We start from the raw sequence: 24,600 nt of genomic DNA, 5'->3' as shown, positions 1-24,600 counted from the left end.
GGGCTTGTGGTGTAGTTCCTCGGTGAGAACGGCAATGGGGCTGTCACCATAGCCTGTAGGCTAGTCCCCCTACAGGACGCCCTCTCTAATCTCTTCCACGCTGCTCCCTCCTCCTCTCCCATCCACTTACTCACCATTGAAATATTAGCGGCCCAATAATACTCACTTAGGCTCGGTAGTGCCAGCCCCCCCCTATCCCTGCTACGCTGTAAGAATCCCTTCCTCACTCTCGGGGTCTTCCCGGCCCACACAAAACCCATGATGCTCTTTTCAATCCTTTTAAAAAAAGCCTTCGTGATCACCACCGGGAGGCACTGAAACACAAAGAGGAATCTCGGGAGGACCACCATCTTAACCGCCTGCACCCTCCCTGCCAGTGACAGGGATACCATATCCCATCTCTTGAAATCCTCCTCCATTTGTTCCACCAACCGCGTTAAATTTAACCTATGCAATGTGCCCCAATTCTTGGCTATCTGGATCCCCAGGTAACGAAAGTCCCTTGTTACCTTCCTCAACGGTAGGTCCTCTATTTCTCTACTCTGCTCCCCTGGATGCACACAAACAACTCACTTTTCCCCATGTTCAATTTATACCCTGAAAAATCCCCAAACTCCCCAAGTATCCGCATTATTTCTGGCATCCCCTCCGCCGGGTCCGCCACGTATAGTAACAAATCGTCCGCATACAAAGATACCCGGTGTTCTTCTCCTCCTCTAAGTACTCCCCTCCACTTCTTGGAACCCCTCAACGCTATCGCCAGGGGCTCAATCGCCAGTGCAAACAATAATGGGGACAGAGGGCATCCCTGCCTTGTCCCTCTATGGAGCCGAAAATATGCAGATCCCCGTCATTTCGTGACCACGCTCGCCATCGGGGCCCTATACAACAGCTGCACCCATCTAACATACCCCTCTCCAAAACCAAATCTCCTCAACACCTCCCACAAATAATCCCACTCCACTCTATCAAATGCTTTCTCGGCATCCATCGCCACTACTTTCTCCCGTTTCCCCCTCTGGTGGGGCATCATCATTACCCCTAACAGCCTCCGTATATTCGTGTTCAGCTGTCTCCCCTTCACAAACCCAGTTTGGTCCTCGTGGACCACCCCCGGGACACATTCCTCTATTCTCATTGCCATTACCTTGGCCAGGATCTTGGCATCTACATTTAGGAGGGAAATAGGTCTATAGGACCCCGCATTGTAGCGGATCCTTTTCCTTCTTAAGAGAAGCGATTTCGTTGCTTCAGACATAGTCGGGGGCAGTTGTCCCCTTTCCTTTGCTCATTAAAGGTCCTCGTCAATACCGGGGCGAGCAAGTCCACATATTTTCTATAGAATTCGACTGGGAATCCATCCGTTCCCGGGGCCTTTCCCGCCTGCATGCTCCGTAATTCCTTTCACCACTTCTTCTACCTCGATCTGTGCTCCCAGTCCCACCCTTTCCCTGCTCTTCACCTTGGGAAATTCCCAGCCGATCAAAAAGCCCATCATTCTCTCCCTCCCATCTCCCATTGAGCTTCATATAATTTTTTATAAATGTCTTGAACACTCCATTCACTCTCTCCGCTCCCCGTTCCATCTCTCCTTCCTCATCCCTCACTCCCCCTATTTCCCTCGCTGCTCCCCTTTTCCTCAATTGGTGTGCCAGCAACCTGCTCGCCTTCTCCCCATATTCGTACTGTACACCCTGTGCCTTCCTCCATTGTGCCTCTGCAGTGCCCCGTAGTCAGCAAGTCAAATTCTACATGTAGCCTTTGCCTTTCCCTGTACAGTCCCTCCTCGCGGTGCTTCCGCATATTGTCTGTCCACCCTCAAAAGTTCTTGCAGCATACCGCTTCCTGTTCCTTACTCTCCTGCTTCCCTTTATGTGCCCTTATTGATATCAGCTCCCCTCTAACCACCCGCCTTCAGCGCCTCCCAGACCACTCCACCTGGACCTCCCCTGTTATCATTGAGTTCCAAGTACTTTTCAATGCACCCACTCACCCTTAGACACACCCCCTCATCTGCCATTAGACCCATGTCCATTCTCCAGGTTGGGCGCCCTCCTGTTTCCTCCCCTATCTCCAAGTCTACCCAGTGTCCTCACCTTCGGGATCAACGCCCTTCCCAGCACAAAAAATTCTATTCGCGAGTAGACTTTATGGACATAGGAGAAAAACGAGAACTCCTTACTCCTAGGTCTGCTAAATCTCCACGGGTCTACATCTCCCATCTGCTCAGAAAATCTTTAAGTACCTCGGCTGCTGCCGGCCTCCTTCAGTCCTGGACTTCGACCTATCCAGCCCTGGTTCCAACACCGCATTAAAATCTCCCCCCATTATGAGCTTTCCCATCTCTAGGTCCGGAATGCGTCCTAGCATCCGCCTCATAAAATTGGCATCATCCCAGTTCGGGGCATATACGTTTACCAAAACCACCGTCTCCCCCTGTAGTTTGTCACTCACCATCACGTATCTGCCCCCGTTATCCGCCACTATAGTCTTTGCCTCAAACATTACCTGCTTCCCCACTAATATAGCCACCCCCCTGTTTTTCGCATCTAGCCCCGAATGGAACACCTGCCCCACCCATCCTTTGCGTAGCCTAACCTGGTCTATCAGTTTGTTTCAGGTGCGTTTCCTGTAACATAACCACATCTGCCTTAAGTTTCTTAAGGTGTGCGAGTACCCGTGCCCTCTTTATCGGCCCGTTCAGCCCTCTCACGTTCCACGTGATCAGCCGGGTTGGGGGGCTTCCTACCCACCCCCTTGTCGATTAGCCATCCCCTTTTTCCAGCTCCTCACCCGGTTCCCACGCAGCTGTATCTCCCCCAGGCGGTGCCCCCCCGCCCATCCCATCCCATACCAGCTCCCCCCTCTCCCCAGCAGCAGCAACCCAGTAATTCCCCCCTCCCACCCCCCCCCCCCCGCTAGATCCCCCGCTAGCGTAATTACTCCCCCCATGTTGCTCCCAGAAGTCAGCAAACTCTGGCCGACCTCGGCTTCCCCCCGTGACCTCGGCTCGCACCGTGCGACGCCCCCTCCTTCCTGCTTCTCTATTCCCGCCATGATTATCATAGCGCGGGAACCAAGCCCGCGCTTCTCCCTTGGCCCCGCCCCCAATGGCCAACGCCCCATCTCCTCCACCTCCCCTCCCCCCCCTTCACCACCTGTGGAAGAGAGAAAAGTTACCACATCGCAGGATTAGTACATAAAACTCCTCTTTCCCCCCTTTTTAACCCCCCTCTTCGCCCCCCACATTCGCCCCACCACTTTGTTCAAACGCGTTCTTTTTAATACCCGCTCATTCCAGTTTTTCTTCCACAATAAAAGTCCACGCTTCATCCGCCGTCTCAAAGTAGTGGTGCCTCCCTCGATATGTGAACCCACAGTCTTGCCGGTTGCAGCATTCCAAATTTTATCTTCTTTTTATGAAGCACGCCTTGGCCCGATTAAAGCTCGCCCTCCTTCTCGCCACCTCCGCACTCCAGTCTTGATAAACGCGGATCACCGCGTTCTCCCATTTACTGCTCCGAGTTTTCTTTGCCCATCTAAGAGCCATTTCTCTATCCTTAAAACGAGGAATCTCACCACTATGGGCTCTGGAATTTCTCCTGCTCTCGGTCCTCGCGCCATCACTCGGTATGCTCCCTCCACCTCCAACGGACCCGCCGGGGCCTCCGCTCCCTATTAACGAGTGCAGCATCGTGCTCACATATGCCCCGACGGTCCGCCCCCTCCACACCTTCAGGAAGACCAAGAATCCTCAGGTTGTTCCTCCTTGCGTTGTTCTCCAGTGCCTCCAACCTTTCCCACAACATCGTTTCTGATGTGCCTCATGCATCTCCGTCTTCACGACCAGGCCCTGTATGTCGTCCTCATTCTCGCTGCCTTTGCCTTCACGACCCGAAGCTCCCGCTCCTGGGTATTTTGTTCCTCCTTTAGCCCTTCGATCGCCTGTAGTATCGGGGCCAACAGCTCTTTCTTCATTTCCTTTTTGAGCTCTTCCACACAGCATTCAAGAACTCTTGTTGTTCAGGGCCCCATGTTAAACTGCCACCTTCCGACGCCATCTTGGTTTTTGCTTGCCTTCCTTGCCGCTGTTCTAAGGATCCACTGCAATCCGGCCACTTTCTCCTCCTTTTCCATCCGTGTCCAGGGGGGATTCCCTTCTGGTTTACCGCACAGTGTTTTTAGCCGTTAAAATTGCCGTTGGGCTCCTATCGAGAGCCAAAAGTCTGTTTCACCGGGAGCTGCCGAAACGTGCGACTCAGCTGGTCATCGCCGCACCCGGAAGTCCACAATTGTCTAAATAAACAATAATTGCATTTAAACCTACAAACCTGGTGATTGTGATTATTTGGTATTTTTATAAGAATTTATTCACTTATGTTGTGACTCCGGGATGGGGCGGGCTGGAGATTGATCACGCACTTGCCTGGGGTCGGGGGGGGGGGGGGGGGGGGGGGGGGGCATAACAAAACTCATACCGTGACAAATTGTGTCCTTGCTGGAGCTGACGTCCCCGTGAGCAGCGATAAATCCTTCTTGGCATAAACACGCAAAGGTCCCAACAGAATTCTTACACACCATGGATGGATCACAGGGTGAGGAATCACACTCGTTGATATCTGTGCAAACATTGAAAATCTTTCACAATTGGATTCACCGCTTTGTTCCGTCAAGATCTTAAGATGTAACAAGGGCCGCATTAGACCTTTCGGGCATTCGGGCCGGCCCCCGACACTCAGTCAGATCGTTGCTGATCTGTTTATCGCCTCAACTCCACTTGTCCTGCCTGCTCCCCCCCCCCCCCCCCCCCCCCCCCCCCCCACCCCCCATTCCCCACAACCCTCACCATTAAATTTGACTCTCTTTATCTGTCGACCTCAGCCCTGAACATACACAGCGGTTAGCACTGCTGCCTCACAGCGCCAGGGGCGAGGGTTCAATACCTGCCGTGGGTCACTGTCTGTGTGGAGTTTGCACGTCCTCCCGTGTCTGCGCGGGTTTCCTCGGGTGCTCCGGTTTCCTCCCGCAGTCCAAAGATGTGCAGGTTGGGTGGATTGGCCATGATAAATTGCCCCTTAGTGTCCAGGGATGTGCAGTTTAGGTGGGGTTATGGGGTGGCTGGGTGGGGCCAGAGGTCAATGTAGCCTATTTTCAAAAATACATTTGCAGTGCACAATTCATTTTATCCAATGAAGGGGCGATTTAGCGGGGCCAATCCACCTACCCTGCACATCTTTGGGTTGTGGGGGGGTGAAAACCCACGCAGACACGGGGAGAATGTGCAAACCCCACACGGACAGTGAGCCAGGGCCGGGATCGGACCCGGGTCCTCGTGGCGCGAGGCAGCAGTGCGAACCACTGCGCTATCGGGCTGCCCTTGGGTCCGTGTAGACTGGATGGGTCGGGTGGCCTCCTTCTGCACTGTGGAGATTCTATGATAAACTCGAATGAGTGTAGACACAACTTCCCTCAAAGGCTAGGCAACCCCTTCCTCCAGGGAATCATACCCATGAACATTCCCTGAAATGCCTTCAAATTCAAGTATTTCCTTCTTTAAACGAGGAGACCCCAGCTGCACAAAGCCTCACCAATTGCAGCTGGCGACACAATGTTTATGGTCCGCCCCCTTGCAATGAAGTCAATTTTTGTTTTTACATTTATATTTTAAATAGCTTTCATAACCAGGCCACCATTGCTGGGTGGGGGTGGTGATGGGCGGGCATAGGGTGTGGGTGAATTGGGGGGGGGGGGGGGGCCAGCACGGGAGCATTGTGGGTAGCACAATTGCTTCACAGCTCCAGGGTCCCAGGTTCGATTCCGGCTTGGGTCACTGTCTGTGCGGAGTCTGCACGTCCTCCCCGTGTGTGCGTGGGTTTCCTCCGGGTGCTCCGGTTTCCTCCCACAGTCCAAAGATGTGCAGGTTAGGTGGATTGGCCGTGCTAAAATTGCCCTTAGTGTCCAAAATTGCCCTTAGTGTTGGGTGGGGTTACTGGGTTATGGGGATAGGGTGGAGGTACTGACCTTGGGTAGGGTGCTCTTTCCAAGAGCCGGTGCAGACTCGATGGGCTGAATGGCCTCCCTCTGCACTGTAAATTCTATGAAAATCTATGATATGTACCCAGTGCTCGTCCAGTGAGTGCTGCAGTGCCCAAGAAGGCAGGCTGCACATTTCACGTTGGCCGCAGGGGGCGGTGACCCGCTGGGGGAAACCTTGATTGTTGCCGTCAAACATGCAGCAGTTTCTTCAACTTAAACTTACCCACACAGGAATAAACTGGATGTAGCTGGAAACCTGGGTTACACTTCCGATCCTTGACGGAAGCAGGGCTCGAAATGCAGGAGCAGCAGTGGAACGCTAGGAGCAACAGAATTCAACAGTGAGACACGTGGACGCCGTTTTCTCCTCCCCCTGTCCAGCCCCAATGCTTCGCCCAACTTTCACCATGTGCAGGTCAGCCTGAGCAGGGATTGGGGGATTGAATTGATACTCTGGGCAGGATTCTCCGTTCCAGCGACAGAATGTTGACAGCGTCGTAAACGCCGGAGTGTTTTACGACGGCGTCGTCTGGCTGCTAGGAGCAGCGATCCTGCGCCGCACAGGGGGGCCAGCATGGGCGGTGTGGGTCCCTGCATGGACGCCACAGGCGACGCGGGTCCGTGCATGTGCGCCACGGGCAGTGTCAGACCGCGCATGCGCGCGCATTGCCTTCTCCGCGCCAGCCCCCCCCCCCCGGTCAACATGACGGAGCCCTACAGGGGCCCGGGGCGGAGGAACATAGGCCCCACCCCGGGGTTAGCCCGCCCGCCGATCGGTAGGCCCCGATCGCGGGCCTGGGCAGCGTGGAGGCCGCACCGCCCCCCGCCCCCCCACACCAGGACGGCCCCCGCAGCATGAACTCCGCCGGGTCGGACCACACGCGAACGACGCCGGCGGGAGTGGGCCAAACTCGGCGGGCACTCAGCCCGTTGAGCACGGTGAATGGCCGGGGGGGGGGGGGGGGGGGGCGCGTTGAGCCGGTGCCATTGCCGCCAGTTCTCTGGTCGCCGGAGAGTCGGCGGACCAGCGTCGGAGAAGCGTCGCCTGATTCGCGCCCCCCCGCCACGGCTATTCTCCGATCCGGCGTGGGGTGGCATAATCCTGCCCCCTCTTTTCATAGAGTTAAACAGGCTTAATCGCCAGGGCAACCGTGGATTACGGATGCGGCCCCCACCACACATTGTATTGACTGCTGCCCACACGCACGGTCGCCACATTCCGCTGCTTTCCGCCCGTGTAGTTTTTTTCCTACAGTTCTGACTGAAGTGACTCCCACGTAAAGCTCTCTGGGTGTGTGTGAGTGTGTGTGTGTGTCCCTGCTCTCTGAGTGTGAGTGTGTGTGTGTGTCCCTGCTCTCTGGGTGTGTGAGTGTGTGTGTGTGTCCCTGCTCTCTGAGTGTGTGTGTGTGGGTCCCTGATCTCTGAGTGTGTGTGTGTGCGTGTCTCTGCTCTCTGAGTGTGTGTGTGTGTGAGTGTGTGTGTCTCTGCTCTCTGAGTGTGTGTGTGTGTGAGTGTGTGTGTGTCTCTGCTCTCTGAGCGTGTGTGTGTGTGAGTGTCTCTGCTCTCTGAGTGTGTGTGTGTGTGTGTGTGTCCCTGCTCTCTGAGTGTGTGTGTGAGTGTGTGTGTCTCTGCTCTGAGTGTGTGTGTCTCTGCTCTCTGAGTGTGTGTGTGTGTCCCTGATCTCTGAGTGTGTGTGTGTGCGTGTCTCTGCTCTCTGAGTGTGTGTGTGTGTGAGTGTGTGTGTCCCTGCTCTCTGAGGGTGTGTGTGTGTGAGTGTGTGTGTCTCTGCTCTCTGAGCGTGTGTGTGTGTGAGTGTGTGTGTCTCTGCTCTCTGAGTGTGTGTGTGTGTGAGTGTGTGTGTCTCTGCTCTCTGAGTGTGTGTGTGTGCGTGTCTCTGCTCTCTGAGTGTGTGTGTGTGTGAGTGTGTGTGTCTCTGCTCTCTGAGAGTGTGTGTGTGTGAGTGTCTCTGCTCTCTGAGTGTGTGTGTGTGTGTGTGTGTCCCTGCTCTCTGAGTGTGTGTGTGAGTGTGTGTGTCTCTGCTCTGAGTGTGTGTGTCTCTGCTCTCTGAGTGTGTGTGTGTGTGTGTGTCCCTGATCTCTGAGTGTGTGTGTGTGCGTGTCTCTGCTCTCTGAGTGTGTGTGTGTGTGAGTGTGTGTGTCCCTGCTCTCTGAGGGTGTGTGTGTGTGAGTGTGTGTGTCTCTGCTCTCTGAGCGTGTGTGTGTGTGAGTGTGTGTGTCTCTGCTCTCTGAGTGTGTGTGTGTGTGAGTGTGTGTGTCTCTGCTCTCTGAGTGTGTGTGTGTGCGTGTCTCTGCTCTCTGAGTGTGTGTGTGTGTGAGTGTGTGTGTCTCTGCTCTCTGAGAGTGTGTGTGTGTGAGTGTGTGTGTCTCTGCTCTCTGAGTGTGTGTGTGTGTGTGTGTGTGCCTGCTCTCTGAGTGTGTGTGAGTGTGTGAGTGTGTGTGTCTCTGCTCTCGGAGTGTGTGTGTGTGTGTCTGTGTCCCTGCTCTCTGAGTGTGTGTGTGTGTGAGTGTGTGTGTCTCTGCTCTCTGAGTGTGTGTGTGTGTGAGTGTGTGTGTCTCTGCTCTCTGAGTGTGTGTGAGTGTGTATGTGTCACTGCTCTCGGAGTGTGTGTGTGTGAGTGTGTGTGTGTGTGTGTCTCTGCTCTCTGGGTGTGTGTGTGTGTGTGTGTAAGTGTGTGTGTGTGTGTCCCTGCTCTCTGAGTGTGTGTGTGTGTGTGTGTCCCTGCTCTCTGAGTGTGTGTGTGTGAGTGTGTGTGTCTCTGCTCTCTGAGTGTGTGTGTGTGTGAGTGTGTGTGTCTCTGCTCTCTGAGTGTGTGTGTGTGTGAGTGTGTGTGTGTCCCTGCTCTCTGTGTGTGTGAGTGTGTGTGTCTCTGCTCTCTGAGTGTGTGTGTCTCTGCTCTCTGAGTGTGTGTGTGTGTGTGTGTGTCCCTGCTCTCTGAGTGTGTGAGTGTGAGTGTGTGTGTGTCCCTGCTCTCTGAGTGTGTGTGTCTCTGCTCTCTGAGTGTGTGTGTGTGTGTGTGTGTGTGTGTCCCTGCTCTCTGAGTGTGTGAGTGTGTGAGTGTGTGTGTCTCTGCTCTCTGAGTGTGTGTGTGTGTGTGTGTCCCTGCTCTCTGAGTGTGTGTGTGTGTGTGTGTGTCTCTGCTCTCTGAGTGTGTGTGTGTGTGAGTGTGTGTGTGTCGCTGCTCTCTGAGTGTGTGTGTGTGTGTGTGTCCCTGCTCTCTGAGTGTTTGTGTGTGTGTGTGTGTCTCTGCTCTCTGAGTGTGTGTGTGTGTGTCTCTGCTCTCTGAGTGTGTGTGTGTGTGTGTGTGTCCCTGCTCTCTGAGTGTGTGAGTGTGTGTGTCCCTGCTCTCTGAGTGTGTGTGTGTGTGTGTGTGTGTGTCACTGCTCTCTGAGTGTGTGAGTGTGTGTGTCTCTGCTCTCTGAGTGCGTGTGTGTGTGTGTGCGTGTATGTCCCTGCTCTCTGAGTGTGTGAGTGTGTGTGTCTCTGCTCTCTGAGTGTGTGTGTGTGTGTGTGTGTGTGTGTCCCTGCTCTCTGAGTGTGTGAGTGTGAGAGTGTGTGTGTCCCTGCTCTCTGAGTGTGTGTGTGTGTGAGTGTGTGTGTCTCTGCTCTCTGAGTGTGTGTGTGTGTGAGTGTGTGTGTGTCCCTGCTCTCTGAGTGTGTGTGTGTGTGTGTCCCTGCTCTCTGAGTGTGTGTGTGTGTGTGTCCCTGCTCTCTGAGTGTGTGTGTGTGTGTGTCCCTGCTCTCTGAGTGTGTGTGTGTGTGTGTGTCTGCTCTCTGAGTGTGTGTGTGTGTGTGTGTCCCTGCTCTCTGAGTGTGTGAGTGTGTGTGTCCCTGCTCTCTGAGTGTGTGTGTGTGTGTCCCTGCTCTCTGAGTGTGTGTGTGTCCCTGCTCTCTGAGTGTGTGAGTGTGTGTGTGTGTGTGTGTGTGTCCCTGCTCTCTGAGTGTGTGTGTGTGTGTCCCTGCTCTCTGAGTGAGTGTGTGTGTGTCCCTGCTCTCTGAGTGTGTGAGTGTGTGAGGGTGTGTCCCTGCTCTCTGAGTGTGTGAGTGTGTGTGTGTGTCCCTGCTCTCTGAGTGTGTGAGTGTGTGTGTGTCCCTGCTCTCTGAGTGTGTGAGTGTGTGTGTGTGTCCCTGCTCTCTGGGTGTGTGTGAGTGTGTGTCCCTGCTCTCTGAGTGTGTGAGTGTGTGTGTGTCCCTGCTCTCTGAGTGTGTGAGTGTGTGTGTGTGTCCCTGCTCTCTGGGTGTGTGTGAGTGTGTGTCCCTGCTCTCTGAGTGTGTGTGTGTGTGTGTGTCCCTGCTCTCTGAGTGTGTGTGTGTGTGTGTGTCTCTGCTCTCTGAGTGTGTGTGTGTGTGTGTCCCTGCTCTCTGAGTGTGTGAGTGTGTGTGCGTGTGTGTCCCTGCTCTCTGAGTATCTGTGTGTGTCTCTGCTCTCTGAGTGTGTGAGTGTGTGTGCGTGTGTGTCCCTGCTCTCTGAGTGTGTGAGTGTGTGTGCGTGTGTGTCCCTGCTCTCTGAGTGTGTGTGTGTGAGTGTGCGTCTCTGCTCTCTGAGTGTGTGAGTGTGTGAGCGTGTGTGTCCCTGCTCTCTGAGTGTGTGGGTGAGTGTGTGTCTCTGCTCTCTGAGTGTGTGCGTGTGTGTCCCTGCTCTCTGAGTGTGTGAGTGTGTGTGTGTCCCTGATCTCTGAGTGTGTGAGTGTGTGTGCGCGTGTGTCCCTGCTCTCTGAGTGTGTGAGTGTGTGTCTCTGCTCTCTGAGTGTGTGTGTGTGTCTCTGCTCTCGGAGTGTGTGAGTGTGTGTCTCTGCTCTCTGAGTGTGTGTGTGTGTGTGTGTGTGTGTCCCTGCTCTCTGAGTGTGTGAGCGTGTGTGCGTGTGTGTCCCTGCTCTCTGAGTGTGTGAGTGTGTGTCTCTGCTCTCTGAGTGTGTGTGTGTGTGTGCCTCTGCTCTCTGAGTGTGTGTGTGTGTGCCTCTGCTCACTGATTGTGTGAGTGTGTGTGCGTGTGTGTCCCTGCTCTCTGAGTGTGTGTGTGTGTGTCCCTGCTCTCTGAATGTGTGAGTGTGAGTTTGTGTGTGTCCCTGCTCTCTGAGTGTGTGAGTGTGTGTGTCCCTGCTCTCTGAGTGTGTGTGTGTGTGTCCCTGCTCTCTGAGTGTGTGTGTGTGTGTGTGTCCCGGCTCTCTGAGTGTGTGAGTGTGTGTGTGTCCCTGATCTCTGAGTGTGTGTGTGTCCCTGCTCTCTGAGTGTGTGTGTGTGCGTGTGTGTCCCTGCTCTCTGAGTGTGTGTGTGTCCCTGCTCTCTGAGTGTGTGTGTGTGTGTGTGTCCCTGCTCTCTGAGTGTGTGAGTGTGTGTGTGTGTGTGTCCCTGCTCTCTGAGTGTGTGAGTGTGTGTGTGTGTGTGTCCCTGCTCTCTGAGTGTGTGTGTGTGTGTGCGTGTGTGTCCCTGCTCTCTGAGTGTGTGTGTGTGTGTGTGTCCCTGCTCTCTGAGTGTGTGTGTGTGTCCCTGCTCTCTGGGTGTGTGTGAGTGTGTGTGTGTGTCCCTGCACTCTGAGTGTGTGAGTGTGTGTGTCTCTGCTCTCTGAGTGTATGTGTGTGTGTGTCCCTGCTCTCTGAGTGTGTGAGTGTGTCCCTGCTCTCTGGGTGTGTGTGAGTGTGTGTGTGTGTCCCTACACTCTGAGTGTGTGAGTGTGTGTGTCTCTGCTCTCTGAGTGTATGTGTGTGTGTGTCCCTGCTCTCTGAGTGTGTGAGTGTGTGTGCGTGTGTGTCCCTGCTCTCTGAGTGTGTGAGTGTGTGTCCCTGCTCTCTGAGTGTGTGAGTGTGTGTGTGTGTGTCCCTGCTCTCTGAGTGTGTGTGTGTGTCCCTGCTCTCTGGGTGTGTGTGAGTGTGTGTCCCCGCTCTCTGAGTGTGTGAGTGTGTGTGTGTCCCCCAGCTCCCTGAGCGTGTGAGTGAGTGTGTGTGTATCCCCCTGCTCTCTGAGTGTGTGAGTGAGTGTGTGTGTGTGTCCCTGCTCTCTGAGTGTGTGAGTGAGTGTGCGTGTGTGTCCCTGCTCTCTGAGTGTGTGAGTGTGTGTGAGTGTGTGTCTGTGCTCTCTGAGTGTGAGTGTGTGTGTGTGTGTGTGTCCCTGCTCTCTGAGTGTGTGAGTGTGTGTGAGTGTGTGTCTCTGCTCTCTGAGTGTGTGAGTGTGTGTGTGTGTGTGTCCCTGCTCTCTGAGTGTGTGAGTGAGTGTGTGTGTCTCTGCTCTGAGTGTGTGTGTGTGTGTGTGTGTCTCTGCTCTCTGAGTGTGTGTGTGTGTGTCCCTGATCTCTGAGTGTGTGTGTGTGCGTGTCTCTGCTCTCTGAGTGTGTGTGTGTGAGTGTGTGTGTCCCTGCTCTCTGAGGGTGTGTGTGTGTGAGTGTGTGTGTCTCTGCTCTCTGAGCGTGTGTGTGTGTGAGTGTGTGTGTCTCTGCTCTCTGAGTGTGTGTGTGTGTGAGTGTGTGTGTCTCTGCTCTCTGAGTGTGTGTGTGTGCGTGTCTCTGCTCTCTGAGTGTGTGTGTGTGTGAGTGTGTGTGTCTCTGCTCTCTGAGAGTGTGTGTGTGTGAGTGTGTGTGTCTCTGATCTCTGAGTGTGTGTGTGAGTGTGTGTGTCTCTGCTCTCTGAGTGTGTGTGTGTGTGTGTGTGTCCCTGCTCTCTGAGTGTGTGTGAGTGTGTGAGTGTGTGTGTCTCTGCTCTCTGAGTGTGTGTGTCTGTGTCCCTGCTCTCTGAGTGTGTGTGTGTGTGAGTGTGTGTGTCTCTGCTCTCTGAGTGTGTGTGTGTGTGAGTGTGTGTGTCTCTGCTCTCTGAGTGTGTGTGTGTGTGAGTGTGTATGTGTCACTGCTCTCTGAGTGTGTGTGTGTGAGTGTGTGTGTGTGTCTCTGCTCTCTGGGTGTGTGTGTGTGTGTGTGTGTAAGTGTGTGTGTGTGTGTGTCCCTGCTCTCTGAGTGTGTGTGTGTGTGTGTGTGTCCCTGCTCTCTGAGTGTGTGTGTGTGAGTGTGTGTGTCTCTGCTCTCTGAGTGTGTGTGTGTGTGAGTGTGTGTGTCTCTGCTCTCTGAGTGTGTGTGTGTGTGAGTGTGTGTGTGTCCCTGCTCTCTGAGTGTGTGAGTGTGTGAGTGTCTGTGTCTCTGCTCTCTGAGTGTGTGTGTGTGTGTGTGTGTGTCCCTGCTCTCTGAGTGTGTGTGTGTGTGAGTGTGTGTGTCTCTGCTCTCTGAGTGTGTGTGTCTCTGCTCTCTGAGTGTGTGTGTCCCTGCTCTCTGAGTGTGTGAGTGTGAGAGTGTGTGTGTCCCTGCTCTCTGAGTGTGTGTGTGTGTGTGTGTGTCTCTGCTCTCTGAGTGTGTGTGTGTGTGTGTGTCCCTGCGCTCTGAGTGTGTGAGTGTGTGAGTGTGTGTGTCTCTGCTCTCTGAGTGTGTGTGTGTGTGTGTCCCTGCTCTCTGAGTGTGGGTGTGTGTGTGTGTGTGTCCCTGCTCTCTGAGTGTGTGTGTGTGTGAGTGTGTGTGTCTCTGCTCTCTGAGTGTGTGTGTGTGTGAGTGTGTGTGTGTCCCTGCTCTCTGAGTGTGTGTGTGTGTGTGTGTCCCTGCTCTCTGAGTGTGTGTGTGTGTGTGTCTCTGCTCTCTGAGTGTGTGTGTGTGTGTCTCTGCTCTCTGAGTGTGTGTGTGTGTGTGTGTCCCTGCTCTCTGAGTGTGTGAGTGTGTGTGTCTCTGCTCTCTGAGTGTGTGTGTGTGTGTGTGTGTGTGTCCCTGCTCTCTGAGTGTGTGAGTGTGTGTGTCTCTGCTCTCTGAGTGCGTGTGTGTGTGTGTGCGTGTATGTCCCTGCTCTCTGAGTGTGTGAGTGTGTGTGTCTCTGCTCTCTGAGTGTGTGTGTGTCCCTGCTCTCTGAGTGTGTGAGTGTGAGAGTGTGTGTGTCCCTGCTCTCTGAGTGTGTGTGTGTGTGAGTGTGTGTGTCTCTGCTCTCTGAGAGTGTGTGTGTGTGAGTGTGTGTGTCTCTGATCTCTGAGTGTGTGTGTGAGTGTGTGTGTCTCTGCTCTCTGAGTGTGTGTGTGTGTGTGTGTGTGTCCCTGCTCTCTGAGTGTGTGTGAGTGTGTGAGTGTGTGTGTCTCTGCTCTCTGAGTGTGTGTGTCTGTGTCCCTGCTCTCTGAGTGTGTGTGTGTGTGAGTGTGTGTGTCTCTGCTCTCTGAGTGTGTGTGTGTGTGAGTGTGTGTGTCTCTGCTCTCTGAGTGTGTGTGTGTGTGAGTGTGTATGTGTCACTGCTCTCTGAGTGTGTGTGTGTGAGTGTGTGTGTGTGTGTGTCTCTGCTCTCTGGGTGTGTGTGTGTGTGTGTGTGTAAGTGTGTGTGTGTGTGTGTCCCTGCTCTCTGAGTGTGTGTGTGTGTGTGTGTGTCCCTGCTCTCTGAGTGTGTGTGTGTGAGTGTGTGTGTCTCTGCTCTCTGAGTGTGTGTGTGTGTGAGTGTGTGTGTCTCTGCTCTCTGAGTGTGTGTGTGTGTGAGTGTGTGTGTGTCCCTGCTCTCTGAGTGTGTGAGTGTGTGAGTGTCTGTGTCTCTGCTCTCTGAGTGTGTGTGTGTGTGTGTGTGTGTCCCTGCTCTCTGAGTGTGTGTGTGTGTGAGTGTGTGTGTCTCTGCTCTCTGAGTGTGTGTGTCTCTGCTCTCTGAGTGTGTGTGTCCCTGCTCTCTGAGTGTGTGAGTGTGAGAGTGTGTGTGTCCCTGCTCTCTGAGTGTGTGTGTGTGTGTGTGTGTCTCTGCTCTCTGAGTGTGTGTGTGTGTGTGTCCCTGCGCTCTGAGTGTGTGAGTGTGTGTGTCTCTGCTCTCTGAGTGTGTGTGTGTGTGTGTCCCTGCTCTCTGAGTGTGGGTGTGTGTGTGTGTGTGTCCCTGCTCTCTGAGTGTGTGTGTGTGTGAGTGTGTGTGTCTCTGCTCTCTGAGTGTGTGTGTGTGTGAGTGTGTGTGTGTCCCTGCTCTCTGAGTGTGTGTGTGTGTGTGTGTCCCTGCTCTCTGAGTGTGTGTGTGTGTGTGTCTCTGCTCTCTGAGTGTGTGTGTGTGTGTCTCTGCTCTCTGAGTGTGTGTGTGTGTGTGTGTCCCTGCTCTCTGAGTGTGTGAGTGTGTGTGTCTCTGCTCTCTGAGTGTGTGTGTGTGTGTGTGTGTGTGTGTGTCCCTGCTCTCTGAGTGTGTGAGTGTGTGTGTCTCTGCTCTCTGAGTGCGTGTGTGTGTGTGTGCGTGTATGTCCCTGCTCTCTGAGTGTGTGAGTGTGTGTGTCTCTGCTCTCTGAGTGTGTGTGTGTCCCTGCTCTCTGAGTGTGTGAGTGTGAGAGTGTGTGTGTCCCTGCTCTCTGAGTGTGTGTGTGTGTGAGTGTGTGTGTCTCTGCTCTCTGAGTGTGTGTGTGTGTGAGTGTGTGTGTGTCCCTGCTCTCTGAGTGTGTGTGTGTGTGTGTGTGTCCCTGCTCTCTGAGTGTGTGTGTGTGTGTGTGTGTGTGTGACCCTGCTCTCTGAGTGTGTGTGTGTGTGTGTGTGTCTGCTCTCTGAGTGTGTGTGTGTGTGTGTGTCCCTGCTCTCTGAGTGTGTGAGTGTGTGAGTGTGTGTGTCCCTGCTCTCTGAGTGTGTGTGTGTGTGTGTCCCTGCTCTCTGAGTGTGTGAGTGTGTGTGTGTCCCTGCTCTCTGAGTGTGTGAGTGTGTGTGTGTGTGTGTGTGTGTCCCTGCTCTCTGAGTGTGTGTGTGTGTGTGTGTGTCTCTGCTCTCTGAGTGTGTGTGTGTGTGTGTCCCTGCTCTCTGAGTGTATGAGTGTGTGTGCGTGTGTGTCCCTGCTCTCTGAGTATGTGTGTGTGTCTCTGCTCTCTGAGTGTGTGAGTGTGTGTGCGTGTGTGTCCCTGCTCTCTGAGTGTGTGAGTGTGTGTGCGTGTGTGTCCCTGCTCTCTGAGTGTGTGAGTGTGTGTGTGTCCCTGATCTCTGAGTGTGTGAGTGTGTGTGCGCGTGTGTCCCTGCTCTCTGAGTGTGTGAGTGTGTGTCTCTGCTCTCTGAGTGTGTGTGTGTGTCTCTGCTCTCGGAGTGTGTGAGTGTGTGTCTCTGCTCTCTGAGTGTGTGTGTGTGTGTGTGTGTGTCCCTGCTCTCTGAGTGTGTGAGCGTGTGTGCGTGTGTGTCCCTGCTCTCTGAGTGTGTGAGTGTGTGTCTCTGCTCTCTGAGTGTGTGTGTGTGTGCCTCTGCTCTCTGAGTGTGTGTGTGTGTGCCTCTGCTCTCTGAGTGTGTGAGTGTGTGTGCGTGTGTGTCCCTGCTCTCTGAGTGTGTGTGTGTGTGTCCCTGCTCTCTGAATGTGTGAGTGTGAGTTTGTGTGTGTCCCTGCTCTCTGAGTGTGTGAGTGTGTGTGTCCCTGCTCTCTGAGTGTGTGTGTGTGTGTGTCCCTGCTCTCTGAGTGTGTGTGTGTGTGTGTGTCCCTGCTCTCTGAGTGTGTGAATGTGTGTGTGTCCCTGATCTCTGAGTGTGTGTGTGTGTCCCTGCTCTCTGAGTGTGTGTGTGTGCATGTGTGTCCCTGCTCTCTGAGTGTGTGTGTGTCCCTGCTCTCTGAGTGTGTGTGTGTGTGTGTGTCCCTGCTCTCTGAGTGTGTGAGTGTGTGTGTGTGTGTGTCCCTGCTCTCTGAGTGTGTGAGTGTGTGTGTGTGTGTGTCCCTGCTCTCTGAGTGTGTGTGTGTGTGTGTGCGTGTGTGTCCCTGCTCTCTGAGTGTGTGTGTGTGTGTGTGTCCCTGCTCTCTGAGTGTGTGAGTGTGTGTGTGTGTGTGCCCCTGCTCTCTGAGTGTGTGTGTGTGCGTGTGTGTCCCTGCTCTCTGAGTGTGTGAGTGTGTGTCTCTGCTCTCTGAGTGTGTGTGTCCCTGCTCTCTGAGTGTGTGTGTGTGTCCCTGCTCTCTGGGTGTGTGTGAGTTTGTGTGTGTGCCCCTGCACTCTGAGTGTGTGAGTGTGTGTGTATCCCCCTGCTCTCTGAGTGTGTGAGTGAGTGTGTGTGTGTGTCCCTGCTCTCTGAGTGTGTGAGTGAGTGTGCGTGTGTGTCCCTGCTCTCTGAGTGTGTGAGTGTGTGTGAGTGTGTGGCTGTGCTCTCTGAGTGTGAGTGTGTGTGTGTGTGTGTGTCCCTGCTCTCTGAGTGTGTGAGTGTGTGTGAGTGTGTGTCTCTGCTCTCTGAGTGTGTGAGTGTGTGTGTGTGTGTGTCCCTGCTCTCTGAGTGTGTGAGTGAGTGTGTGTGTCTCTGCTCTGAGTGTGTGTGTGTGTGTGTCTCTGCTCTCTGAGTGTGTGTGTGTGTGTGTGTCCCTGATCTCTGAGTGTGTGTGTGTGCGTGTCTCTGCTCTCTGAGTGTGTGTGTGTGTGAGTGTGTGTGTCCCTGCTCTCTGAGGGTGTGTGTGTGTGAGTGTGTGTGTCTCTGCTCTCTGAGCGTGTGTGTGTGTGAGTGTGTGTGTCTCTGCTCTCTGAGTGTGTGTGTGTGTGAGTGTGTGTGTCTCTGCTCTCTGAGTGTGTGTGTGTGCGTGTCTCTGCTCTCTGAGTGTGTGTGTGAGTGTTTGTGTCTCTGCTCTCTGAGTGTGTGTGTGTGTGTGTGTCCCTGCTCTCTGAGTGTGTGTGAGTGTGTGTGTCTCTGCTCTATGAGTTTGTGTGTCAGTGTACCTGCTCTCTGAGTGTGTGTGTGTGTGAGTGTGTGTGTCTCTGCTCTCTGAGTGTGTGTGTGTGTGAGTGTGTGTGACTCTGCTCTCTGAGTGTGTGTGTGTGTGAGTGTGTATGTGTCACTGCTCTCTGAGTGTGTGTGTGTGAGTGTGTGTGTGTGTGTGTCTCTGCTCTCTGGGTGTGTGTGTGTGTGTGTGTAAGTGTGTGTGTGTGTCCCTGCTCTCTGAGTGTGTGTGTGTGTGTGTCCCTGCTCTCTGAGTGTGTGTGTGTGAGTGTGTGTGTCTCTGCTCTCTGAGTGTGTGTGTGTGTGAGTGTGTGTGTCTCTGCTCTCTGAGTGTGTGTGTGTGTGAGTGTGTGTGTGTCCCTGCTCTCTGAGTGTGTGTGTGTGCGTGTGTGTCCCTGCTCTCTGAGTGTGTGTGTGTCCCTGCTCTCTGAGTGTGTGTGTGTGTGTGTGTCCCTGCTCTCTGAGTGTGTGAGTGTGTGTGTGTGTGTGTCCCTGCTCTCTGAGTGTGTGAGTGTGTGTGTGTGTGTGTCCCTGCTCTCTGAGTGTGTGTGTGTGTGTGTGCGTGTGTGTCCCTGCTCTCTGAGTGTGTGTGTGTGTCCCTGCTCTCTGAGTGTGTGAGTGTGTGTGTGTGTGTGTCCCTGCTCTCTGAGTGTGTGTGTGTGCGTGTGTGTCCCTGCTCTCTGAGTGTGTGTGTCTGTGTCCCTGCTCTCTGAGTGTGTGTGTGTGTGAGTGTGTGTGTCTCTGCTCTCTGAGTGTGTGTGTGTGTGAGTGTGTGTGTCTCTGCTCTCTGAGTGTGTGTGTGTGTGAGTGTGTATGTGTCACTGCTCTCTGAGTGTGTGTGTGTGAGTGTGTGTGTGTGTGTGTCTCTGCTCTCTGGGTGTGTGTGTGTGTGTGTGTAAGTGTGTGTGTGTGTGTGTCCCTGCTCTCTGAGTGTGTGTGTGTGTGTGTGTGTCCCTGCTCTCTGAGTGTGTGTGTGTGAGTGTGTGTGTCTCTGCTCTCTGAGTGTGTGTGTGTGTGAGTGTGTGTGTCTCTGCTCTCTGAGTGTGTGTGTGTGTGAGTGTGTGTGTGTCCCTGCTCTCTGAGTGTGTGAGTGTGTGAGTGTCTGTGTCTCTGCTCTCTGAGTGTGTGTGTGTGTGTGTGTCCCTGCTCTCTGAGTGTGTGTGTGTGTGAGTGTGTGTGTCTCTGCTCTCTGAGTGTGTGTGTCTCTGCTCTCTGAGTGTGTGTGTGTGTGTGTCCCTGCTCTCTGAGTGTGTGAGTGTGAGAGTGTGTGTGTCCCTGCTCTCTGAGTGTGTGTGTGTGTGTGTGTGTGTCTCTGCTCTCTGAGTGTGTGTGTGTGTGTGTGTGTGTGTGTGTCCCTGCTCTCTGAGTGTGTGAGTGTGTGAGTGTGTGTGTCTCTGCTCTCTGAGTGTGTGTGTGTGTGTGTGTGTGTCCCTGCTCTCTGAGTGTGGGTGTGTGTGTGTGTGTGTGTCCCTGCTCTCTGAGTGTGTGTGTGTGTGAGTGTGTGTGTCTCTGCTCTCTGAGTGTGTGTGTGTGTGAGTGTGTGTGTGTCCCTGCTCTCTGAGTGTGTGTGTGTGTGTGTGTCCCTGCTCTCTGAGTGTGTGTGTGTGTGTGTCTCTGCTCTCTGAGTGTGTGTGTGTGTGTCTCTGCTCTCTGAGTGTGTGTGTGTGTGGGTGTCCCTGCTCTCTGAGTGTGTGAGTGTGTGTGTCTCTGCTCTCTGAGTGTGTGTGTGTGTGTGTGTGTGTGTGTGTCCCTGCTCTCTGAGTGTGTGAGTGTGTGTGTCTCTGCTCTCTGAGTGCGTGTGTGTGTGTGTGCGTGTATGTCCCTGCTCTCTGAGTGTGTGAGTGTGTGTGTCTCTGCTCTCTGAGTGTGTGTGTGTCCCTGCTCTCTGAGTGTGTGAGTGTGAGAGTGTGTGTGTCCCTGCTCTCTGAGTGTGTGTGTGTGTGAGTGTGTGTGTCTCTGCTCTCTGAGTGTGTGTGTGTGTGAGTGTGTGTGTGTCCCTGCTCTCTGAGTGTGTGTGTGTGTGTGTGTGTGTGTCCCTGCTCTCTGAGTGTGTGTGTGTGTGTGTGTGTGTGTGACCCTGTCATCTGAGTGTGTGTGTGTGTGTGTGTGTCTGCTCTCTGAGTGTGTGTGTGTGTGTGTGTCCCTGCTCTCTGAGTGTGTGAGTGTGTGAGTGTGTGTGTCCCTGCTCTCTGAGTGTGTGTGTGTGTGTGTCCCTGCTCTCTGAGTGTGTGAGTGTGTGTGTGTCCCTGCTCTCTGAGTGTGTGAGTGTGTGTGTGTGTGTGTGTGTGTCCCTGCTCTCTGAGTGTGTGTGTGTGTGTGTGTCTCTGCTCTCTGAGTGTGTGTGTGTGTGTGTCCCTGCTCTCTGAGTGTATGAGTGTGTGTGCGTGTGTGTCCCTGCTCTCTGAGTATGTGTGTGTATCTCTGCTCTCTGAGTGTGTGAGTGTGTGTGCGTGTGTGTCCCTGCTCTCTGAGTGTGTGAGTGTGTGTGCGTGTGTCCCTGCTCTCTGAGTGTGTGTGTGCGCGTGTGTCCCTGCTCTCTGAGTGTGTGAGTGTGTGTCTCTGCTCTCTGAGTGTGTGTGTGTGTCTCTGCTCTCGGAGTGTGTGAGTGTGTGTCTCTGCTCTCTGAGTGTGTGTGTGTGTGTGTGTGTGTCCCTGCTCTCTGAGTGTGTGAGCGTGTGTGCGTGTGTGTCCCTGCTCTCTGAGTGTGTGAGTGTGTGTCTCTGCTCTCTGAGTGTGTGTGTGTGTGTGCCTCTGCTCTCTGAGTGTGTGTGTGTGTGCCTCTGCTCTCTGAGTGTGTGAGTGTGTGTGCGTGTGTGTCCCTGCTCTCTGAGTGTGTGTGTGTGTGTCCCTGCTCTCTGAATGTGTGAGTGTGAGTTTGTGTGTGTCCCTGCTCTCTGAGTGTGTGAGTGTGTGTGTCCCTGCTCTCTGAGTGTGTGTGTGTGTGTGTCCCTGCTCTCTGAGTGTGTGTGTGTGTGTGTCCCTGCTCTCTGAGTGTGTGAATGTGTGTGTGTCCCTGATCTCTGAGTGTGTGTGTGTGTCCCTGCTCTCTGAGTGTGTGTGTGTGCATGTGTGTCCCTGCTCTCTGAGTGTGTGTGTGTCCCTGCTCTCTGAGTGTGTGTGTGTGTGTGTGTCCCTGCTCTCTGAGTGTGTGAGTGTGTGTGTGTGTGTGTCCCTGCTCTCTGAGTGTGTGAGTGTGTGTGTGTGTGTGTCCCTGCTCTCTGAGTGTGTGTGTGTGTGTGTGTCCCTGCTCTCTGAGTGTGTGAGTGTGTGTGTGTGTGTGTCCCTGCTCTCTGAGTGTGTGTGTGTGCGTGTGTGTCCCTGCTCTCTGAGTGTGTGAGTGTGTGTCTCTGCTCTCTGAGTGTGTGTGTGTGTGTCCCTGCTCTCTGAGTGTGTGTGTGTGTCCCTGCTCTCTGGGTGTGTGTGAGTTTGTGTGTGTGTCCCTGCACTCTTAGTGTGTGAGTGTGTGTGTCTCTGCTCTCTGAGTGTATGTGTGTGTGTGTCCCTGCTCTCTGAGTGTGTGAGTGTGTGTGCGTGTGTGTCCCTGCTCTCTGAGTGTGTGAGTGCGTGTCCCTGCTCTCTGAGTGTGTGAGTGTGTGTGTGTGTGTCCCTGCTCTCTGAGTGTGTGTGTGTGTCCCTGCTCTCTGGGTGTGTGTGAGTGTGTGTCCCCGCTCTCTGAGTGTGTGAGTGTGTGTGTGTCCCCCAGCTCCCTGAGCGTGTGAGTGAGTGTGTGTGTATCCCCCTGCTCTCTGAGTGTGTGAGTGAGTGTGTGTGTGTGTCCCTGCTCTCTGAGTGTGTGAGTGAGTGTGCGTGTGTGTCCCTGCTCTCTGAGTGTGTGAGTGTGTGTGAGTGTGTGTCTGTGCTCTCTGAGTGTGAGTGTGTGTGTGTGTGTGTGTCCCTGCTCTCTGAGTGTGTGAGTGTGTGTGAGTGTGTGTCTCTGCTCTCTGAGTGTGTGAGTGTGTGTGTGTGTGTGTCCCTGCTCTCTGAGTGTGTGAGTGAGTGTGTGTGTCTCTGCTCTGAGTGTGTGTGTGTGTGTGTGTCCCTGCTCTATGGGTGTGTGTGAGTGTGTGTCCCTGCTCTCTGAGTGTGTGAGTGTGTGTGTGTCCCTGCTCTCTGAGTGTGTGAGTGTGTGTGTGTGTCCCTGCTCTCTGGGTGTGTGTGAGTGTGTGTCCCTGCTCTCTGAGTGTGTGTGTGTGTGTGTGTCCCTGCTCTCTGAGTGTGTGTGTGTGTGTGTGTCTCTGCTCTCTGAGTGTGTGTGTGTGTGTGTCCCTGCTCTCTGAGTGTGTGAGTGTGTGTGCGTGTGTGTCCCTGCTCTCTGAGTATGTGTGTGTGTCTCTGCTCTCTGAGTGTGTGAGTGTGTGTGCGTGTGTGTCCCTGCTCTCTGAGTGTGTGAGTGTGTGTGCGTGTGTGTCCCTGCTCTCTGAGTGTGTGTGTGTGAGTGTGTGTCTCTGCTCTCTGAGTGTGTGAGTGTGTGAGCGTGTGTGTCCCTGCTCTCTGTGTGTGTGGGTGAGTGTGTGTGTCTCTGCTCTCTGAGTGTGTGAGTGTGTGCTTGTGTGTCCCTGCTCTCTGAGTGTGTGTGTGTCCCTGATCTCTGAGTGTGTGAGTGTGTGTGCGCGTGTGTCCCTGCTCTCTGAGTGTGTGAGTGTGTGTCTCTGCTCTCTGAGTGTGTGTGTGTGTCTCTGCTCTCGGAGTGTGTGAGTGTGTGTCTCTGCTCTCTGAGTGTGTGTGTGTGTGTCCCTGCTCTCTGAGTGTGTGTGTGTGTGTGCGTGTGTGTCCCTGCTCTCTGAGTGTGTGAGTGTGTGTCTCTGCTCTCTGAGTGTGTGTGTGTGTGTGTGCCTCTGCTCTCTGAGTGTGTGTGTGTGTGCCTCTGCTCTCTGAGTGTGTGAGTGTGTGTGCGTGTGTGTCCCTGCTCTCTGAGTGTGTGAGTGAGTGTGTGTGTGTGTACCTGCTCTCAGAGTGTGTGTGTGTGTGTCTCTGCTCTCTGAGTGTGTGTGTGTGTGTGTGTGTGTCCCTGCTCTCTGAGTGTGTGAGTGTGTGTCTCTGCTCTCTGAGTGTGTGTGTGTGTGTGTCCCTGCTCTCTGAGTGTGTGTGTGTGTGTGCGTGTGTGTCCCTGCTCTCTGAGTGTGTGAGTGTGTGTCCCTACTCTCTGAGTGTGTGAGTGTGTGTGTGTGTGTCCCTGCTCTCTGAGTGTGTGAGTGTGTCCCTGCTCTCTGGGTGTGTGTGAGTCTGTGTGTGCGTCCCTGCACTCTGAGTGTGTGAGTGTGTGTGTCTCTGCTCTCTGAGTGTGTGTGTGTGTGTCCCTGCTCTCTGAGTGTGTGAGTGTGTGTGCGTGTGTGTCCCTGCTCTCTGAGTGTGTGAGTGTGTGTCCCTGCTCTCTGAGTGTGTGAGTGTGTGTGTGTGTGTCCCTGCTCTCTGAGTGTGTGTGTGTGTCCCTGCTCTCTGGGTGTGTGTGAGTGTGTGTCCCTGCTCTCTGAGTGTGTGAGTGTGTGTGTGTCCCCCAGCTCCCTGAGCGTGTGAGTGTGTGTGTATCCCCCTGCTCTCTGAGTGTGTGAGTGAGTGTGTGTGTGTGTCCCTGCTCTCTAAGTGTGTGAGTGAGTGTGCGTGTGTGTCCCTGCTCTCTGAGTGTGTGAGTGTGTGTGAGTGTGTGTCTCTGCTCTCTGAGTGTGAGTGTGTGTGTGTGTGTGTGTGTCCCTGCTCTCTGAGTGTGTGAGTGTGTGTCAGTGTGTGTCTCTGCTCTCTGAGTGTGTGAGTGTGTGTGTGTGTGTGTGTCCCTGCTCTCTGAGTGTGTGAGTGAGTGTGTGTGTGTGTGTGTGTGTGTGTCTCTGCTCTCTGAGTGTGTGAGTGTGTGAGTGTGTGTGTCTCTGCTCTTTGAGTGTGTGAGTGTGTGTGTCTCTGCTCTCTGAGTGTGAGTGTGTGTGTGTCCCCCTGCTCTCTGAGTGTGTGAGTGTGTGTGTCTCTGCTCTCTCAGTGTGTGAGTGTGTGTGAGTGTGTGTGTCCCTGCTCTCTGAGTGTGTGAGTGTGTGTGTCCCTGCTCTCTGAGTGTGTGAGTGTGTGTCTCTGCTCTCTGAGTGTGTGAGTGTGTGTGTGTCCCTGCTCTCTGAGTGTGTGAGTGTGTGTGTGTGTCCCTGCTCTCTGAGTGTGTGAGTGTGTGTGTGTGTCCCTGCTCTCTGAGTGTGTGAGTGTGTGTGTGTGTGTCCCTGATCTCTGAGTGTGTGTGAGTGTGAGTGTGAGTCCCTGCACTCTGAGTGTGTGAGTGAGTGTGTGTGTCCCTGATCTCTGAGTGTGTGTGTGTGTGTGTCCCTGCTCTCTGAGTGTGTGAGTGTGTCCCTGATCTCTGAGTGTGTGTGAGTGCGAGTGTGTGTCCCTGCACTCTGAGTGTGTGAGTGTGTGTGTGTGTGTCCCTGATCTCTGAGTGTGTGTGAGTGTGTGTGTGTGTGTCCCTGCACTCTGAGTGTGTGAGTGTGTCCCTGCTCTCTGAGTGTGTGAGTGAGTGTGAGTGTGTCCCTGATCTCTGAGTGTGTGTGAGTGTCCCTGCACTCTGAGTGTGTGAGTGTGTGTGTGTGTCCCTGATCTCTGAGTGTGTGTGAGTGTGAGTGTGTGTCCCTGCACTCTGAGTGTGTGAGTGTGTGTGTCCCTGATCTCTGAGCGTGTGTGTGTGTGTGTCTCTGCTCTCTGAGTGTGTGAGTGTGTGTGTGTGTGTGTGTGTGTCCCTGCTCTCTGAGTGTGTGTGTGTGTGTGTGTCTCTGCTCTCTGAGTGTGTGTGTGTGTGTGTGTGTCCCTGCTCTCTGAGTGTGTGTGTGTGTGTGCGTGTGTGTCCCTGCTCTCTGAGTGTGTGAGTGTGTGTCCCTGCTCTCTGAGTGTGTGAGTGTGTGTGTGTGTGTCCCTGCTCTCTGAGTGTGTGAGTGTGTCCCTGCTCTCTGGGTGTGTGTGAGTCT

General features: G+C 54.0%; 1 protein-coding gene across 1 annotated transcript in view; it reads right to left on the bottom strand.

Moving 5' to 3' along the window:
- Positions 1-24,600, bottom strand: part of LOC140403302 (adhesion G protein-coupled receptor E3-like) — a 149,321-nt gene that overhangs the window by 65,399 nt on the left and 59,322 nt on the right. The window contains exons 2-3 of the mRNA XM_072491124.1: positions 6,260-6,355; positions 4,479-4,619 (exon numbers count right to left, since the gene is read on the bottom strand). Of these exons, the coding sequence (XP_072347225.1) occupies positions 4,479-4,619; positions 6,260-6,355 (237 nt within the window). The remainder of the gene's footprint in view (positions 1-4,478; positions 4,620-6,259; positions 6,356-24,600) is intronic.

The sequence above is a fragment of the Scyliorhinus torazame genome, chromosome 27 (genome assembly GCF_047496885.1).
Source record: "Scyliorhinus torazame isolate Kashiwa2021f chromosome 27, sScyTor2.1, whole genome shotgun sequence".
NCBI classification, from domain to species: domain Eukaryota; kingdom Metazoa; phylum Chordata; class Chondrichthyes; order Carcharhiniformes; family Scyliorhinidae; genus Scyliorhinus; species Scyliorhinus torazame.
Note: the sequence above shows the minus strand (reverse complement) of the source record. Positions and strands in the feature narration are given on the sequence as shown.